At 36.2% G+C, this 21,723-nt stretch overlaps 1 protein-coding gene across 3 annotated transcripts in view; it reads right to left on the reverse strand.

Moving 5' to 3' along the window:
* Positions 1–21,723, reverse strand: part of LOC150099141 (leucine-rich melanocyte differentiation-associated protein-like) — a 155,496-nt gene that overhangs the window by 75,926 nt on the left and 57,847 nt on the right. For all 3 annotated transcript variants that reach the window (XM_090403987.1, XM_090403988.1, XM_090403989.1), the window contains exon 2: positions 15,831–15,931. In XM_090403987.1, coding sequence (XP_090260113.1) covers positions 15,831–15,931 — 101 coding nt within the window. The remainder of the gene's footprint in view (positions 1–15,830; positions 15,932–21,723) is intronic.

A 21,723-nucleotide genomic window follows, 5' to 3' on the forward strand; every position in this document is an offset into this window, starting at 1 on the left:
TATATATATATATCAGTGGTGAATATTCTGGGCATGCTGGATGTGCGGTGCTCATCCAAGAAATATCAGTATCATCTATACTATATTTCTGCATTTATTCCCGTTAAAGACTCCCCTAATTGTTTGCAGACTTCACGCGATTCCTAAAATTGAACACAATCATCTGCACTAATGCTTTTCTGTCCTCTTCAGGAGGGTAATAAAGCATTAGTGCTTCATGAAGAATGCACTTTTCGCCACGTAAACATTGCTTCACATTTGCGTTAACAGCCCGGGTGTGCTTTCGAAATGCATACACCTTTGAGCCATTCGAAAAGATGTAAAGAGGGACAAGCAGGTCAAATTCTTAGCACTCTAATATTTTGAAACCACTGAGAAGGTGGGGCCAGGTGAGCTAAAATTTTGAGCTCACTCAGCACCTAATGTCTGTGATTGGTTATTGTGTCAACCAATACAATTGAACATTGTCACTTGTCATGAGTTGAGCACTTTTTGTATCCGACGTATATTACAAACAGTTGTTACGCATGTTTTCTGGAACTGAAAATTTGAAACTGGATGTTAGGAGAAAAATGCTAATTGTTTTCTTTTGCTTGTGCAGTACAGCATCTGTTGAGGTTGCAAAGTTTTTTTAATGGTATATAGAGACATTTTTATTCTAGTCTTAGGAAACAACAGACAGAAAAAAAAATATCTATTCCTGAAAAAAAAATGAATATTCTATCTATTATAAGATGTTGTTGATCTATAACAAAATACCACCATACATGAGATTGATAAGAGAGGAGAACAGCTGATACTAAAAAAAGAAAAAAAAAAACTAATGAATTTAGGATTCCCGAAAGTGTGAATAATTCCGATAATGATTGAATGTTATGTATACTGAGTCTCAGTAAACAAAATAAAATTCTTGGGAAACAGAGCGGATATACACAAACCAGAGAAATACACAACATATGCAACAAATTTTATGAGATGATTTGCTGCTCCATCAAACCATATTTATTCCTGCAAAATTCTCCCTCTTCATTTTTTTTTCTAATTATGCCATCATAAATTCACTTACGTTTAGAATTTATAGGATCGTGCTATTCGCTCTACCCAGCAATTTATAGGACACACACATATCACAAATAATAATCATTAATTATTCTTTACCATTAATGAAAGTGTTTCTTCTCAAACTTATTCTTTCCTATTCTCACATGCCTTATAAATGATGATTCACATATTTTCATCTTTGAGTATTCAAATATATCAACCAAATATAGCATTCTCCTTCATTGCTGTTTTCTAATAAATCCTAAAACAGACTGTTCCCCCACTCTATGCAGAAGTATTCAAAGTTATCCTGCAATTAATTGCATTGGACCAATTAAGATGAGTGCCGATGCGCTATGCAATCTCAAAGCTTTCATACATCGATAAAATGCAATCACACAGTCATGGGCATCTGCAGGGGGGGGGAAACAGCCACCCCCCAGGAAAGATTAAATATTTCCACAAATTATAATCATAAAATTGATTGAGATATGTAATATTACACCCTTGACCGTGGGAACGCTTTGTCTGTCTTAAAATTTTAATATGGGTTGGCCACTTTTGGCCCACGGCAGGGTAGCCATAGAACACGTTTTATTGCAGCAATAAAACACGTGTTCCTGTCCTGTTTTTGGTTCATCTTTTTCTGATTCGTGAACGTTGACCGGATAGTTTGCCCTCTGTGTCTAGTGAGTTACTGAGCGAAGTGTGAATTGTAAATTTATAGTAAAACAAATTTAAACAGAAAAATACATTTTTAAAAGGTAAGTGTTATGTAATTTAATATTATTTTACTTGTTAGTTTTGTGATTTTTTTGCTTTTAAACTGAAATAATTTAATTTAGGATTAATTAATTAGTTGATTTTTAATAAAATATGCCAGTCAATTTTTTATATATATGAAATTGTACTAAAAACTATTAATTCTGAATACCTTTTTTCCCCCCCAAGAATTAAAGATCATTAAAATCGATGCAAAATGAAAATAATGTATTTATAGTTTACATCAACAAATAATTACATTAAAAAAAAGCTAAAAGAAGTTTATTGATGTAATTATTTGTCACCAAGCTTTGCCCCCCCCCCCCCAAAAAAAAAAAATTTTCACATGCCCATGCATACGGTCAAATTGACGTGAAATTTGTAGCACGGGTTGCATAACCTACATGATAGCACACCCAACTGAAATGAGAACGCAATACCACTGATATATATATATGTGCTTACTTGGGAAAAAAGAATTAAAACCAAGTTTATAAAATTGCTTAGTATCTTTAATTTATAGTAACCCAAGGTAAAAACCTTTCTACATCTTTCTCTCATCCTGAGTTTTTTATTTAATAAGATCAAAGCACCTTGTGGTAACTTGTATAGTTAAAATTTATAAGTTCTGCATTACTTCAACCTTGGCATCTCAGGGTCTGGCTCCCACTGACGAGACCACAATAAAGGTCAAAACCGGTCTGGGTAGTCGCCCTTCCCTTAATACATAGCATCATACATGTCCACAAGGAAATGTGCTTTGCATTATGGGAGATACTAAAGAAAGTGGTCAGAGCTTACTCCACCTTTACCATGAGTTGCCTTAGACCTGAAAATACTTCAGGCACAAACTTGACTTACTTGGGAAAAGAGAATTAAAACCAAGTTTATAAAATTGCTTGGTATCTTTAACATATACATATATATATGACTAGCAGAAGGTTGGTGAGAAACATGATGTAACTGACCTGCAGGATAAGTTAACTGTGAATAAATAATACATGGAGATTTTTCAAAAAGGGACTCAATCTGGAGGATAAGTATAAGAGGATATGTTTGCATGATGCAAAAATTTTTAATATTATTGTTATTATTATGGGCTAATCCAAGGAGTCCTTAGACTCATCGAGAGACACTCTAAACATCATATCAAGCACTATCCAACATTTGTGCATTATCTATCATACTTTGCTTTCAACTCATTCACAGTCGTCATGGCCCACAACAGACTCTGGCAATCCATTCTACTTATTCCCCATTCTCCAAACAAAAAACTAGTTCTAAGACCCTTGTGTTAAACTGTGAATGAAACTATGTTGTGTATTTTGTTTTTTTTCATTCACATTTAACATTGCTTATTATATATTAATCATGACTTGTATAAAAGTTATTTATTACTCCTTATTTAAGAATTATTATTTAAGTATTTATTCTGAATTTAATCAGCTATTAAATTACTAAACAATAATATGTGTATAATTTATTATAATTTATATATATATATTGTAACGTGAATATTATTATAGTTATGTGTACGAAATGAAAGAGTTGATTAAGTAGCTCTAATATTTTACTTATTGTGTTTTTATTAACTCAATGTAGTGGTATAGCCTTATGTAACATTAATGAAAATGTTTACGTTTATTTGTTGTCATGGAAACACATGAAGTAAACGAGCGCGAGTGGAACAGAGCGTGAGCTGGGAGAAGGATAATAAAATAAATAGAAGGTTACAAGTAGAGAAGGGATTGAGACGGAATTTTTAAAGGAAAGGAAGCAAGGGTATAAACTAGAGAAGTGGAAGTAAATGAAAGGTTCTCAAGGGCAGAAGTTAGAAGGGATAATATTTATAAGCGAGCAAGGACAAAGTGAATCTCATAGTCAGCTGAAGGTGAAGTCAGCAGTAATAATAAAAAGAAATTAATGCCGTAATCGGATAATATAAAAGGCTGGACATTCAGTGAAGGATTCTGAATAAACCCAGTTGGTCTAGAATTACGACTTATTTCTAATTTGCCCTAAGGAGAACTGCACAGTGTTTAATTGTTTAATGAGTGGTAACAAGGATAATTAAAGTATCCTACAGTTGATGTCTAGAGTTCTGAAGTGCGATTAATAGTGTTTAATTATAACTGTGGATAAGTCTTATAGATGTGTTCTTAAGTGAAATAAATATATTTTAAAAGTATATTCACAACGTAATTGATGTACTAGGAACTAATTCTGGTAAGGACTATCATATTGAATTATTTCAATGCATGAAGAATTGAGTGTTAATTACGCTACGTTTAACCTAACTTTAACTGTGGAAATTCTTCGAAATTGAGAATTGAAGATAATAATTGCTTGAGAGATATTTACAGCTATTAGTGCTTGCGATAATTTTGTGCTTATAGCATGGCTGAGAAATGTGTGGAAACTGATTAGATAGGAAGTTCTATTATGTTTAATTAAGTGTAGGAACTTCGTGACTCAGAAACTGAGAAAGTGTATGTGAAGGTTTGGAAGATTGAACTAATGTGATTGACATGACCTGATGTTTAACTTGATTCTATTGTTTAAAATTAGAAGTAAAATTTATGTATGTGTTATATAGCTTATATTAAATGTTTCATTTTGTTAATCTAATTATTGTGTTTGCCTGAATTCCTTTTTATTGCACTGTTCACAAAAATTCGAATCTTGCGGGAATCCCAGGTAGAAAACAAATACTTCGGCCAGAATGAATGAGGAGACTGCTAACTAACTTTGAATTGATCCTGCTATTTTATATAGACTTATCTAAGGATAGAGTGGCGCAGTATAATAGAAATTTCTCTACCCTTGGATTGGTGATCAATTTACAATTAGTTGTGTTTTATCTTATGAAAGTGACTTAAACAAGATGGCGGATTTCAACATGAAGAGAACAACGTCACGACACTTGCTAACTACATTATTCCTTAGTTTCCAAGGATGGCCCTAGTTCTCCCACCACCAGATCTGTTCTGAAAAATTTCCTCTGAATTAATCTTGTAAAACCCTTCAATAATTTGATTGTCTCAATCATATCACCCCTTTTCCATTTATCAATTCTGCAATCCACAAATCTTCAACCTGTTCTCATAAAGTTCATTCCATAGACCTGCTACCTTCTTGGTCACTTGCCCCTGGATCCTCTCAAACTCTTCCTCATCACCAAGAACCCTTGGTGCCCAGATCTGTGCGCAGTAGTCAAGATGGGGTCTTATCAAGGCTCGGTAAAGAGGAATAATAACCTGCTGGTCTCTGCTCAAAGCATTCTTCAGTAACTAAGTAATTAATCCAATGAGCTGCTTTAGCCCCTTTTGCTATGTGTCCCCTAAACTTTAACTCCCTATCCACTAACATGCCCTAAATGCCCTAATTTCTGGCTTCATCATTTTCCTGGGGTACAGTTCCACCAACGTGGTATAGAGCTGGTCATCTTTTATGCCCCCCCCCATAAAATGCATATCCTTACAACCACATTAAACTGACATCCATTCTCCTTTGCCCAGACCAGACTGCAAGTCAAACTGAATCATCCTGCAAAATTTAACATCACCTGGATTAACTATTGCCTTACCCAACTTTGCATCATCGGCAAACAACTGAATGGTTCCTCATAGATCCTTTGCTATATCATTAATGTACAAATTAAACAATAGCAGACCAAGAACACAACACTGAAGCACGGCACAAGTCACAAGCCTTCTTTTGGACTCTATTCCTGAATAAACTACTCTCTGATATCTCTCCATCAACCACCCTCTTATCCATTCACCAACCCTATATCCATCTCCATGTACTGCAACGCTACAGATTAGAATTCCATGTGGTATTCTATCCAAGGCTTTAACAAAGTCCAGCAGTATCAATGTAAATCCATTACCTCTATCCAAACTCAGCTGTCACTATATTATAAAATATGAGCAATTTACTAAGGCATGACCTACTCTTCACAAAACCATGCCCCTCTCCCCCATACAATATCTCATTTCCATCTATCCATTCATGTATTTTGCTCTTGACCAACTTCTCCAGTACTTTGACAACAACTCCTGTCATGCTGATCGATTCAGTAATTTGCTACATCAGTCTTGGGGCCTCCTTTATGCAATAGAACTATTTCCCCTCTTTCCACCCCCTCCTTCAGGACTAACCCAGAGCTGAGACTTAGATTAAATAATATGGTCAAGGGTGCAGACAATTCTCTAGCAGCTTCATGTAAAACTCAAGCTGGTATACCCACAGCAGTATTCACATCAAGGTTCTGTAATATGCTGTGCACCTCCATTTACCTCAGTTCCCATATAAGCCTTTGCCTCTCATTACTGTAATATCTCCACCTGGATGATGTACTCTTGCAAAGTATTCACTTAGTAATTCGACTATTTCAGTTACCGCCCTACCATCGGCATTCACTAAAATCACTCTGCCATAAACATTCTTTCTTTTACTTGCAGTATATCAAAAGAACTGTTTGGAATTATCTTTAATCTGTATTGCTAATTTATTTTCATACTCTGCTTTTGCCTTTCTTACCACACTGGTTACCCTTCTGGCCTGTGCTTTGTACTGTTCATGTGCCTGATGTGACTAATTCCCTCCACAATCGTTTCTTTTTTTGCAGCTCCTTTACCACTTCCTGTGCACTATCAACATCCAGCCCTTGCAGTTTCACATGCCATGGCACTGATCCAAGCAATCTCCTAAGCTTGCCATACTTACCAGTCCTGTAATTTCACTTATATCCACTCCAGTGGTGTCACATGCACATTTAGGTTGGGTGTGCTGTTGTGTGGCTTATGCAACCTGCACTACAAAATTCACATCAATTTGACCATATGATTGTATTTTTATTGATGAATGAAAGTTTTAAGAGTGCACACTGCTCATCTTAATTGGTCCAATGTAATTAATTGTAGTATAACTTTGAATACTTTAATTTATCAATATGATTTTAAACATGAAAAGCATAAAGGTCAAATGAACAATAGATATGCTTCACACGTGGCATTTATGTGAGATGCACAAAGGGTTTACACTTTGTGGTGAGATTAGATTATCATTGGCAAATACTAAAGCGAGACAGATAATTTGAATTTTGATACGATTTAAATACAGCCATAAAATACGCACAGAAATCGTAAAAAATAATCACTTGGGAAATTATTATTTTTCCAGACTGAACCAAAGAAAGGCTGAAATGTAAAACAGATGAAACTCAGAAAACAAAAACAACTCATGACAAATGACAACATTCAATTGGATTGCTTCGCACAATAACCCATTAAAGCTACTAACGACTTCTGGGTGCTATTGTCTTGGTGCACACCATGCCTCCCCTTCTGGGCCATTTAAAACCACCAGAATGCTAAGAATTTGACACGCTGTGCCATTTGTTTAAAGGGCACAAAGGTGTCTGTATTTGTGACTGCATACCCAGGCTTTTAATGTGAAAGTGATGCAATGTTTACATATTGACAAGTTTCCTCTTCATGAAGCATTAGTATATTTTGTTTAATTTTAGGAATCATGAAGCCAGGAAACAATTAGGGGAGTCTTTAACAGGAATAAATGCAAAAGTATAATGTTGATGATATTGCTATTTTGTGGGTGATCCCCCTCTTAACTGAAAATTCCCCACATTAGTGACCTCCCAGATCAAAATCATATGATAAATTTCACCAATTGGTGGCAATGTGGACATATTCATTATAGACAAATTCTCAGATGCAATTACTAGATCGAGCACTCTCAAATTCCTAGTATATTCCATCACATGCAATCTCAGGTAATTATCCCTTTAGTAACTGCAGTTCCGTTTCTTTCCTCCCATGTGTCCTCTCCTCCTTCCAATCTATGTTCCCATAGTTGAAATCCCTCATAATAATCACCTGCCTCCACTCATTGAGCCTATTTGCTGATGCATACTATCCCCATCATCATTTCCATCCCCTGGTCTATAATAGCATCTAACTGTATATTTTGTTCTGCTGACCTCTATCTCATACCAGATAGCCTCAAAGGTGTTATTTGCATTGGCCAGCAGTTGAACTTTTACTCTCTTTGATTGCAGTTCATCATCTATCACCAATAACACTCCTCACCCAATTCTTTTCTCTCTATCCTCCCTAAACACACTATACCCTTCACATTTTATCTCACTAACTATATCATCTTCCGTCAGCCATGTCTCACTAATGCCAGGATGAACTAACCAATGTCAAAAGTTTCTCCTACTTGTTTTGAATGCTCCTGGTATTAGCGTACATAAAGTGCAAAAGTCCTTTTTCCCAACCACTATCCTGATGCTTTATGCTAACTATCCAATTCTGGTTTGTTACCACTGACACTAACTTAGGCATATTATACTCTTCTTACAATCAACTGCTTCAATGATGTCTGCATATCCACTCAATAGCCCCCACCCCATCCCCCAAGCTCTACTTTCACTGATTTTGCACATCCACTATCACGTTATTCAACAACACTTTTTCCAGACTCTGAACACCAAATCCATTCAGATGAAACCATCCTTCTTGTATAAGTCCTTTTGCCCATCAAAAACTCACTCCACAAACTCCACATCCCTCCTCCTGCATAACCTATGCATCGAGTCATTCACAATTACGGCCATGTGAGTTATAAAAAGGAAATACAAATGAGTTTATTTTTGGTCATAACAATATAAAAATAACAACCTACTAGTTTTGTCACAAATACTTGTGGCTTTTTCTGGGTTGGGATGAAAACAAAAACCAAATATACAATAAATAAAACACAAATCATAGCATTATTAAAATACAAAAAAAATTATATAAGAACCATTACAATATAAGTTGAAACAAAACCATGTGGAAAGTAGGAGCTGGCATGAGTTAGCTACTGTTCAGTAATATAAACAGATAGCTGGCTGAAAAGTTAGTCTGACATGAAAAAAGGTCTAATGAGCGATTTCCAAATATCACACAGGATCAATCCTTGAGTGTTGTTAAGTATGTTTGCAAATAAATGACCATGGCAGGTTATTTTATGTTACAAGCAGTGAAGTAGTCCTATATACTCTTATTCCATTCAAATATTATGGAATGTATGGGAAAAATGAAATGCTAGGCCCAAGTTGTCTTCTCTGTTGTTACTGACACCTCTAATATGTTCTTTCTTTCTTTCTTATATCAAAACTTCTAAATGCCTATTTAAGCAAGCCCACAAAAACATGGAATATTATAAACTTCAGGATGTTTGTAGAAAAGGTTATTTTTAAGCAAATGAAGTAAACCTCGTATAGTCAACTCTCACTCCTACTCTGAATCGCCTTACATTCACCTAATCTCATATTTCATACTTCTCATCTCATTCCCGAAACATTCCACCTCATCCTTTAGCTCATCTATCTCTCTCTCTGCAAGTAAGCCATTCATCCTCCCAATCAAGACTGTCTGCAAAAACTTAAAAATCATTGAAGCCTTCCACACTCTTATTTTTTCATTCATATTTCGCTTGTTATTCTCACTCTCTATCACACTACTAGTCTCTCTCTCTCTCTAGGTTGAGATTATCCCACCCTTGATGTAATGAGGTCGGTTACTGTAATATCTAACTCACTAAGTCATCCCATTGCCTACATTTTGGCAATATATGCACTGCCCCTTCTCTCACCAACTGCAGGGACGCATACACACCACATGTCACAAAATCCTGTAGTATGTTATTCAAAATATAGTCCTTAAAGGGGAGGAGGACTTGGTGACATGCCATTTGTAATTAAAGCTGTGGCTGCCGCCATCATACAATTAGTGCTGAGGAACTACTACAACTAAACGCTCTACTATACTATGTTATACGCTCTACTGTAAGCTAATTTACTTATGCGATACTAGAAGTATAAACTATATTTAACTATACTAGATAACTAAATAACGAAAACTTATCTTCGTCTTCTTCTCTTCCACTGCAGATGCATCTGACTCTAACCTCGCCTTTTTTGGTAACCCCAAAATAACACAATATAAATAACTAAACTCCAAGAGCACCTGGAGAACACTTGTATTACTGAAAAAAAAAATGTAGCACAATTCATGACAGAAGTCCCACTATACACCATTTAAAAACACTTTCTTTTTTTAACTCAATCAACTGCCACATTCTTCAGTGACTCTCACTGATAGTATCACTGATGGTGTCTTCACATTTTCTGTAGTCTTTCTACAGAAAAGACTGACATTTTCTGCATTCTATAGTCATTACAAGTTTTCGCATTTGCTTTTTTAGGAGGTATGATGAAGGGTGACTGTAGCCAGCCTTGAGGGATTATGCCTGTATCGTAGATCTTTGTCAAAACACGCTGTCACTCTTGGCACTATAACTCTGCTTCTAATGAAACAAATGTCATAAACAGTTGATACAACACTAATGAAGGTTGCTGCTTTCGACAAAAAAAAGATACAACAGGTGGCGCTACTAATTTCTTCTATTTTCGAAAAGTTCAGTTTCTTTTTGAACATTATTAATACGTAACACCTCCAAGGAGTCCTAAGTCTCATCGAGGGAGGGCACCTACTCTACAATTCTCTGTCTCCACCACTCACAACTACCTTCATCCTCTCTACCAATGCCATCTACCGCCCACCATCACTAGTATTTTATTATTACGGGCGACTCCAGGGAGTCCTTAGACTCATCGAGGGAGGCCCTAAACATCATGTCCACACAACTATATGACATTCTCACAGTATCTATCATACCTTGCCTTGAACTCAACTCACTCATAGCACCAACAACAGACTTTGGCAGCTTATTCCACTCATTCACCACTCTAAATGTAAAGAACCCAGCTCTAACACCCTTGCTAACCACACTCTTGCCCAGCTTCCATAGGTATCCCTCAGTTCTCCCACCACCAGTCCTGATCTCAAAAATATCTTCTGAATTAATCCTATAGAAACCCTTTAGCAATTTGAATGTCTCAATCATATCTCCCCTTTTCCGCATATCAACTAATTTCTGCAACCTACAATTCTTCAACCTGTCTCATAAGGTTCATTCCATAGACCTGCTATCATCTTGGTCACTCGCCTCTGGATCCTCTCCACCTCCTCCCCATCAAGAAGAAACCTAGGTGACCAAATCTGGGCACAGTAGTCGAGATGAGGTCTTATCAAGGCTTGGTACAGAGGTACAATAACTTGCTTGTCTCTGCTCGTCAAAGTATTTTTCAACAACCAAGTGAGTTGATGAGCTGATTTAGCTACTTTTGCAATGTGCCCCCTAAAGTTCATCTCCCTATCCACCAACACTCCCAAATCCCTGGCCTCATCAATCTCCTGGAGTACAGTTCCACCAATGTGGTATACTGCTGCTAATCTTTTCACCCCAAAATGCATAACCTTACATTTTGTCACAATAAATTGACATCCATTCTCCTTAGCCCAGAACTCCAATCTATCCAAGTTGTCCTGCAAGATTTTGACATCTTCTGCATTCACTATTGCCCTACCCAACTTTGCATCATCAGTGAACAAATGAACTGTTCCTCTTAGATCCTTCCCTACATCGTTAATGAACAAATTAAGCAGCAAAGGTCCAAGAACAGAACCCTGCAGCACACCACTAGTCACAGGCCATCTTTTGGACTCTACTCCTGAATAAACTACTCTCTGATATCTCTCCATCAACCACCCACCTATCCATCTCACCAACCCTATATCCATTCCCATATGTTGTAGTTTACAGATTAGAATTCCATGTGGTATCCTGTCAAATGCCTTAGCCAGGCCCAGCAGTATCACTGTAAACCCATTACCCTTATCCAGTTTAGTCGTCACTATGTTATAAAACTTGAGCAAGTTACTGAGGCATGATTTACCCTTCACAGAGCCATGCTGTCCCCTGTACAGTATCTCATTTTCATCAATCCATTCCTGTATTTTTCCATTGACTACTTTCTCCAAGACCTTGACAACGATTCTGATCGGTTGGTAATTTGCAACAGTAGTCTTGGATCCTCCTTTACGCAGTGGAACTATCTTCCCCTCTTTCCACACCTGCAGGACTAAATCAGACCTGAGACTCAGATTAAACAACATGGTCAAGGGCACTGATAATTCTTTAGCCGCTTCACGTAAGACCCGTGCCAGTATACCATCCAATCCCACAGATGTATTCACATTAAGGTTCTATAATAGACTATTCACCTCCACTTCATTCATCACAATTCCCGTATAAACTAATGGTTCCTTCATTTTTTCAATGTCACCACCTGGATCTCTTGCAAAGTGCACGCTCAGTAATTCCACTATATCGACTGATTCAGTGACCTCCTTACCATCGTCATTCCTTAAAATCATTTTGCCATGTTTTTTTTTTTTTTTTGCTTGCAGCATATTGAAAGAACTGTTTAGGATTCTCTTTAGCTTGCATAGCTAGTTTCCTTTCATAATCCGCTTTTGCTTTTTTTTTACCACATTCGTTACCCTTCTGGCCAGCACTTTATACCGTTCATGTGCCTGCAGGTCACCACTTTCTTTAAATTCCCTCCACAGTTGTTTCCTTTTTTTGCAGCTCAAGCCATTTAACCCCTATTTGTTTTACTATTTGGACCCTATGTATACAATCAGCCATAACTTCCTGTAAATGCTCCTTGACCACTTCCCATGCTCTAACGACATCCAGCCCTTGCAGTTGTACATGCCATGGCACTGATCCAAGCAATCTCCTAAGCTTGTCATACTTGCCAGCACGGTAATTCCACATATACCCTGTCTTAATCGAAAATTCCACACCTTTAGTCACCTCCCAGGTGGTCATGTGTGATCTTATGATCACTCTCACCAATAGGTGGCAACATGGTCATATTCATTACAGTCAAATTCTCAGATGCTATTACCAGGTCAAGCACTCTCACACCCCTAGTATTTTCAATTACATGCTGTCTTAGATAGTTATCCCTTAATAATTGAATAAAATCTATTTCCTTCCTCACATGTGTCCTCTCCTCCTTCCAATCGATGTTACCATAGTTGAAATTCCCCATAATAATTACCCTCCTACTCATTTCATCAATTTGTTTATGCATACTATCTCCGCCATCTATTCCATCACCTGGTCTATAGTAGCGCCCAACTGTATACTTTGTTCTGCCAGTCTCAATCTCACAGGCACATAGGAGTGACCATTCTATCCTCGTATTTCGATTACGAAATCCAAGCATACTTGGAAGGTTGTGGGCCTTAAAGGCCTGTTAAAGCCATTGGGATAGATAGTCTCAATCTCACACCAAATAGCCTCAAATGAGCTCTTTTCACTATCCTGTGATACAACTTCGATTCTCCTTGGCTGCAGTTCATTGGCTATCATCAATAACACTCCTCCTCCCATTTTATTCTCTCTGTCCCTCCTAAACACACTATAACCTACACATTCTATCCAACTAACTATATCATCTTCCGTCAGCCATTTTCGCTAATGCCAATAACCTGTGGCCAGGAAGAGCCAATCAAGGCCAAAAATTCTTCCTTCTTGTTCCTAATACTCCTGGCATTAGTATACATGAAATGCAGAGGTCCCTTTGTCCCACCCCTATCTTGATGCATTATTCTAACTATCTCATTCTGATTTCTTGTCCTTAGTACTGGCTCGGGTACATTATATACATTCTTACACTCCACTGTCTCACTGATGTCTGCATATCCACTTCTATTGTATTTTCACAGACAATCACAAAAGTCCAATATTACACAAACATTAAATACACCCTCTCTCCAAAAAAGAACTGAACTTTTCAAAATTGAAGAAACTAGTGGCGCCACCCGATCTATCTTTTTGTTTTCGAAAGCGGCAATCTTCACTAGTGTTGAGTCAACTGTTTATGACATTTCTTTCATTAGATGCCGAGTTAAAGTGCCAAGGGTGAAAGTGTTCTGATGAACGGTAGGAAAATGAGTTTCACAGAGCTGTGATTGACTTTTGTGTTAAACTTGGTAAACGTTTTACCGAAACGCATCAAATACTTCAAAAAGCATACAGTGATGAATGCTTATCCTGTACTCAAGTTTACAAATGGTTTAAGCAATTTCAAAGTGGTCATGAGACGCTTGAGGATGACGAAAAGCCAGGCCATCCAAAAACTGGACTGAGCGAAGTTAATATCCAAAAAGTTAACATCGTGATTTCATCAAAGAAAACCAGAAATCATCTGTGAGATTGATCGAAGATGAATTGGGGATTCCAAAATCAACTGTGCACAACATTTTTATCGAATCGAACATCATTGTATCGAATTGAATACTGCAAGGACTTCATTAAAACCACTTGTAAGGACTCAAACTTCCTTGAAACGATCGTTACGTGGCGAAAAGGTTTGAGTATGAGCTTGAAACAAAGCGCTAGAGTGCTGAGTGGAGATCACCAGAAGAGGGACATCTAAAAAAAAATAAAAAGTCGCTTGGAGAAGTCAAAAGTAAAGCCAATGCTGATTTGTTTCTATGATTCCAACGGCATTATCCACAAAGAATTCTGCCTGGCCAAACAGTCAATGGCGAGTTTTATCTCGAAGTTTTGAAGCGATTTATAGTGAGAATTCATCGCGTACAGCATGAATATCATGATGACCGACCGTTCATCAAAACACACTGTCACTCTTGGCACTATAACTCTGCTTCTAATGAAACAAATGTCATAAACAGTTGACACAACACTAATAAAGGTTGCTGCTTTCGACAACAAAAAGATACAACAGGTGCCGCCACCAGTTTCTTCTATTTTCGAAAAGTTCAGTTTCTTTTTGAACAGAGGGTGTAGCTTTACCAATATAGTAATGTTGTCACCAGCGTTGGTGCATAGTCTTTTTCTTGTGTGTGCGATTAATGTTCGGTGCCTTTCCTAAAAAGTTTTTTTTGAATAAAGTTTGAATAAAACGAATATGAAATGAAAAACAAATGAAAACCGCTCTGCAGTATAATGTTACCTACGGATTAGTCCTGCTTATACAATTTTTTTTACTCTGAACTCAACAATTAATCATAGATTGATTTATGATACATCAAAAAATAAAGAACTATTTTAGGTATATTTTCGTAGATTTCAATAAAAATTTTCAGTGATATAATCGGGTCCAGGATACAATTTCAGAATTTATTTGTTTTCGTTTCCAGGAAGATCTGAAGGGGCCCTAACGGAAGACGACGTACATTCATAATTATATGTACCATTCTGTACCATTCGTTGTTCGTTTAAACTCTTATTTCATATTTTTTGAGATCTTTTCTTCTGCAGCACCTGTGTATATTGCACACTTCGCACACGCCACCAGCCGGGACTGGTTGTCACCTTCTAATAAGTATACTATTTCCGCTGGTATTCTATCAGGAGCCAAGGCTTTACCATTTTTAGATGAGTTCAACGCCTATTCTATCTCTGATTTTAGAAAGCATTGGCCTTCCATCTGTTCATGAGTATTTTCTAGGTTTTTGTCTGTAATCAGTAAAGATTCTTCTACATATTTCATCCATTCTTGTATTTTATCATCCTCTTCAGATATTATTTCAAAGGATACATAGTTGTTTTTCCTTAAATACACTTGAGGTCTCTTTCAGCTTTTTGTATAGTTTAAAACTGTCATGCTTTTCCTGTAGAAATTCAATTTCTTTACATTTTTCATTCATCCAAATTTCTTTTGCTTCTTTGATCTTGTCTTTAATCATTTTCTGAACTTCTTTATATTTTGTTGGACTATGATTTGTGTATGAGTTGAGTCTCTTTCTTTACAATACTTGCATTGAAGATTCTAAAATTTTTAAATAAAGAAATGTTAATCATTATAATTATACTGAGCCTTCAGAAACTTGTCTGTGTAGCTGATTAAGATTAACAAGATAACTAGAGATAAGTGATAATTTCAGTGATAATCTATCTTCCATGCCTAGAAGAATTTACTAATTATTAGAGAATGGCATGTAAAATCTATATAGAAACACAGTTGATATCTTGTGTTAATTAAAAAAGCACAAATGTTATCACATTACCTGATAGCATTGTAACTGAGGTCTAGTCTTTTAGTACTGTGGCCATACACTTTGCCCAGAATGTCAGGTATTTTGTAGCAGTCTTTTCCTATATAAGATAGCTGAAAAAAAATAAAAAAATGAACATTACTGCAGATAATTATTTAAAATATTTGTAAAATTTTAAACATTTAAAGTTTGAAATGTAAAAACTATTGATACCTATTAGCTAACATAATAAATACAGGTTGTTGCTATCAATAAGCTGAATGTCAACTATATTATACCACAGATAGATATCTGAATGTCTTTAAGTTGCAGTTTCATTGCTTGGTGTGGGATCACCAATCTACTCAATGGGCTAGGCTGGTAATCCCATGAAGTGGAAAAAGGCTGGGTCTTTCTTTCTCTCTCTAGAGTAGAATTCCTGGATTATATCCATGGTATTTATTGTGCTATAGGTTTAACATCTTTTCATTAGAAAGACTGTTATATAAAAATAAATAAAGAAGATGTACCTTAAAAGAATATGGTATGAAACTGTGACAATCTTTTATTATATTTAATGACAAAGAAAAAAATGTTTAAAATTTTCTTTATATCATTTCTTTACTTTCAGTAACGAGATTAATATTTCACCAACCAAAATTTAAATAAAGACATAGAACTGTCTTCTTCTTCCACTTCAGAAAGATACAAGATAATCATAATTAAAAGGATAAACACTTTAAAAAGAAAAAAAAGACTAAAAAAAAAAAAGTAACAAATTTACAAGAACAAGAATCAACTTCACAAACAATAGATACTAATAGAAACAAATTGAGTTGACATGTGAATAGAATGTCATCAAAACAGACCACTAGGAAGAAAACTAATCTATAAATCCAAAGGAAAAAGAAATAGAGGAAGACAAACAGATAGTGTGAGGTTTGAGGAGACCAGTAGACCTAATAATGTGAAAGTAAGAGGAACAAGAAGAAACACTTTAAAGATGATTTGGATATAGCGAAAAAGGAGAAACAGTTCAAAAGGTTATAATATTTGGAACTTATACATTTAATATTGATGACATCTTTTGTTGATTAGTTTTCTCACACACTGATTGCCTATGTGGGAAATCTAATGAGTGCATGATTTTTAGTAGACTTTGGTAGGCAAAGTTAGCAAACATCTAACAGCTAGATGATACATGTGTGCTATGTGCTGACAACGGACTATGGGCACAGGATTGATTACTTTACCCTACTGAAATCAGGTTTAATATTAATGAATTGCTCAAATACACTCAATTATCATGAGGATTTCAAGTTAAATGATGACATTTCGAACTAAAATTAAATTATAATGAAACATTTTGATTGCTAGATAGCAAACTGTGTTTGGTGTGACTAAAACAGAATCCTGGAATTTATTTCATTTCAACAGATGACACCAGATCATGTGTTAATAGTTAATAGCACATGATCTGGTGTCATCTGTTGAAATTAAATAAATTAGATCAGTTCAGCCAGTTTCAATAGAGAAACTGGCTGAACTGCTCTTGGTCGCAAAGACGTGAATTCAAATCCTATCTAGAATACACCTTTATCGGAGCTTTTCAACTGTAGGCGAGTTAGCCAATTTCATATGGAGGAAGCAGGGTTTTTTTCCTCTCAGAAACTCCAGTTTTTCATCCCTGAACCAAGCAAACTGGTCTAAACAGTGCATGGGTATGCACACACACATATATACCATTTACATGCAAAAAATATATATATTTATGCATAAGACCAACCATGTTATTATTACCCAAGCCCCCATGGAGTCAAAGGACATCTAGAAGGTCCTTTTATCAAGCACACAGCTTATCATACCATGCTTTAAACACACTCAAATTCTCTGCAGATACCACACTCTCAGGCAAGGCTCCAATCATTCACAACTCTGCATGCAAAAAACCTGCTTCTCACTGCCCTACTCACACCCTCCTTATACAGCCTCCAGGGATGACCTCTGGTTCTCCCCTGATCTCCCACTATTTTCTGTAGAACCTCTCCAGCATTAATCATATAACAACCCTTTAATAACTTGTAGGTCTCTATCATATCTCCTCCTTCTCCTGTCCAACAGACTCTGCAAGTTGCATCTTATCAATCTTTCCTCATACTAGACATTCCAGAGGTCAGAAACTACCTTAGTCAGTCACGTCTGGACCCTCTCCAACATCTCTTCATCCTTCTGAAAACCAGGTGCCCAAATCTGGGTGCAATAGTCCATATGTGGCCTAATCAAAGCCTTATACAATGGAAAAAGAATCTCCCTACTTCTACAAGTCAGTGTCCTCTGCATCATTCCCAGAAGCCTTTGTGTTGTCTTCACAATTTTGGCTATGTATCCCCTAAATTTCAGATCCTTATCCACTATCACCCCCAGATCTCTTATTTCCTCCACCTCCGACAATATATCCTCACCAAGCATAAATTCTGCATACCATTTTTGTTTTCAAAATTTTAAAACCTTACCTTTCTTTTAATCTTACACGGTGATCCGAATACATTTTTGAAAATTATGGAGACAACTACCGTGTTTGAATAAAAACTTTAGTTTAATATAACTAAAATCTAAATTCGCCGTTTCGACCTTTATGTCAAGGTCATCTTCTGGAGCGTACAACTATACACAGACAACAAGCTACACTACAATCAAACTGGTTTGTTAAAGTTACTGACCAACTGCTACAACAATTGTTGGCCTGACCTCTGGTGAAAAAAAAAAATAAATAAATAAAATAAATAATTTTTTTTAAAAATTAATTATACATCATATACATCATAATTATATATATATATATCGCAGGGAAATGATGAAAATAGGGATTTGATCAAATCCCTAAGGGATATGATCAAATCACGGAAGATGTTAAAATAACAACTCTGTGGGGTGATTTCCCTTAACTGTTTTAGTGATTTGATCAAATCCGGGTTTTATCAAGTACCTACCGTAGAAAAATGAGTTCAGATATAGAAAAAAATCAAACTCTGACCGAATTTGTATCTGAAGAACAGTTCAATGAAACTGTCAGGATGTTTTTGAACAAGCGGCATGAAAAAGAAAAACCTTTGTGGACTCGCGAAAGGACAGAAGAAGCTGTCGCAATCATTGAACAATTTAAATTAGCACCACTACTTAAACTGCAATGGACACATAAACAGTACTATTATGGAAAAAAATACGATGTTATGGAAGTAGGTACTAAAAAATCTTTGATTTTGAAGAGAAAGTCTGAATTCGATCCAATTGTGAAAACAGTACCAACGGAAAATTTTTACCACATACTTCGGGAAACCCATCAGCCAACTGGCCATGGAGGAAGAGATAAAATGCTGTATAGTTTGAAATCAAAATACCTAATACCTACTTCAGTTGTACTGGAGTTTTTAAAGCTGTGCACAGTATGTCAGTCTAAAAAAAAAATTTCCAAACAAAGGAATCGTTGTTTGCCCAATTGTATCTAGCGACTTCAATCATCATGGCCAAGTCAATTTAGCTGACTTACAGTCGACACCAGATAGAAATTACAAATGGCTATTAAACTACCAGGACCACGCGACGAAATTCAGCTTTCTTCGACCGTTGACTACAAAAAGAGCTGCTGAAGTAGCAATGAAGCTATTAAAAATATTTTTGGAAGTAGGTTGTCCTCATATACTACAAAGCAACAACGGCCGTGAGTTTACGGCTGCTGTCATACAAGAATTAACAAGCCTCTGGCCAATGTGCAAAATTGTAAATGGTAGGCCTAGACATCCAGCTAGTCAAGGATCTGTTGAGCGATCAAATCAAGATGTTAAAGCTATGTTACGTGCTTGGCTAATTGACAATGACACAAAAAATTGGGCTATAGGTTGTTACTTTGTTCAATTCCAAAAGAATTCCTCTTTTCATCGAACCATTAAACGATCACCTTACAAAGCTTTATTTGGAACAGAACCAAAAACAGGACTCCAATCTAGTCATATTTCGAAAGAGTTGCTTGAAAAACTTGTTACTGAAGAGGACTTGGATCTACTTCTTAATCAGCAGGATCATGACATTATTTTAACACCAGAAGACTTACCAGCAGCTTCCTTAGAGAACAACACTTCAACTTCAAAAGATCCACCAGCATCTGAATTAATTGATTACAATGCTTCAACTTCAAATGATCTATTAATAGTTAAATCAACCAACAATAACACTTCAATGTCACACGATCTACCCGCAGCTGATTTACTCACCAAAAAGGCTATAAATTTAGAGGATCTACCAGAAATTGAATCAATTTCTTTATCGACAATAAGACAACTCGAACCAGTTAACAACTCTACTTCAACTCCTGCTTCAACAGTTAAAACATCCGTAGTGTCACTTGCATCAGAAGGGGAAGCAGCTGTCAGCAACAGTAAAGCATGTTGTGTTGTTTGTAGAATGGAATCTACTGGAGCCCATTCGTGTGACATTTGTAAAAATCCGGTGCACTCAATATGTGGGAATACAGTAGGAGAAGAAGGATATGGATCGAAAATTCTATGCTATTTATGCCAAAAAGAAGAGAGCATTAAAGATCAAAGGGAAAATGCTGCAAAACACCTGAAAAGATCAGCTGAAAAAATGAAAGAAGTTTCTTTGAAGAAATTTAAAGACGTGTTAGTGAATTCCACAGTTTTGGTGTATGTACCTAAGGTAGATAGAGGCCCATTAGATGGAAATAACATCGTGGGGATCGTATTAGATATAAAAAATAATTTATACCAAATTGGTACCTCAGTCGGAATTATAAAAGATTGGCTACCTAGAAACGCTCTTCAAATAGCTACTACAACATTTACCGAAACAGTTCCACAGATTAACCTAAGTCTGCATGAGATTGCAGGAAAATTATCCGTATTTGCAGGTCAAGGATTTAAGAAGTGTTCCTGTGAGCAATCCAAATTACAATGTAAAACAAAAAGATGTGCCTGTAAAAAAAGCAATGCATTTTGTAACTCAAGATGCCACAAATCAACAACGTGTTTTAATAAAAATGAATAAACATTATTATTTATTGGTTGAAGATTTGTGGGTTGCAGAAACTAGTTGATAGGCGAAAAAGGGGAGATATGATTGAGACATTCAAATTGCTAAAAGGATTCTATAGGATTAATTCAGATGATATTTTTGAGATCAGGACTGGTGGTGGGAGAACTAGGGGACACCCATGGAAGCTGGGCAAGAGCGTGGTTAGCAGGGGTGTTAGAGCTGGGTTCTTTACTTTTAGAGTGGTAAATGAGTGGAATAAGCTGTGAGCGAGTTCAAGGCAAGGTATGATAGATACTGTGATAATGTTGAACAGCTGTGTGAACATGATGTTTAGGGCCTCCCTCGATGAGTCTAAAGACTCCTGGAGTAGCCCGTGGTAATAATAATAATAATAATAATAATATTAATTACATTCACGAAAAATGTTTAAAATTTCACTAAAAATATCAGCTTTAGTACCTATTTCTTTTGTTAATTAGTTTCGAATAAATAATTTGTGTTTCAGTGACTATTGTTGAATTAACTATTCTACATTTAATAATTATTTCATTTTTTCACTAAAACAGTTAAGGGATTTGATCAAATCACTTACTTTCTTCAGGGAAATCACCCCACAGAGTTTGTTATTTTAACATCTTCAGTGATTTGATCATATCCCTTAGGGATTTGATCAAATCCCTATTTTCATCATTTCCCTGCGACATATATATATATATTAACATCATGATTATAAATGTACATTCCAGTCAGTTGGTATGGAATGGTTTCTAATACCAGATGAAGATTGGCTAGAGTCCTGACTTATGCTGGATCTTATATATTAGGTAGGCTGAATGTGTGCCATCCCGATCCTTGGAATTTTCATGCCATCTTTGTT

Source organism: Typopeltis vanoorti, chromosome 14 (assembly GCF_054136105.1).
Source record: "Typopeltis vanoorti isolate ZY-2024b chromosome 14, IOZ_Tvanoo_1.0, whole genome shotgun sequence".
Classification (NCBI taxonomy): Eukaryota; Metazoa; Arthropoda; class Arachnida; order Uropygi; family Thelyphonidae; genus Typopeltis; species Typopeltis vanoorti.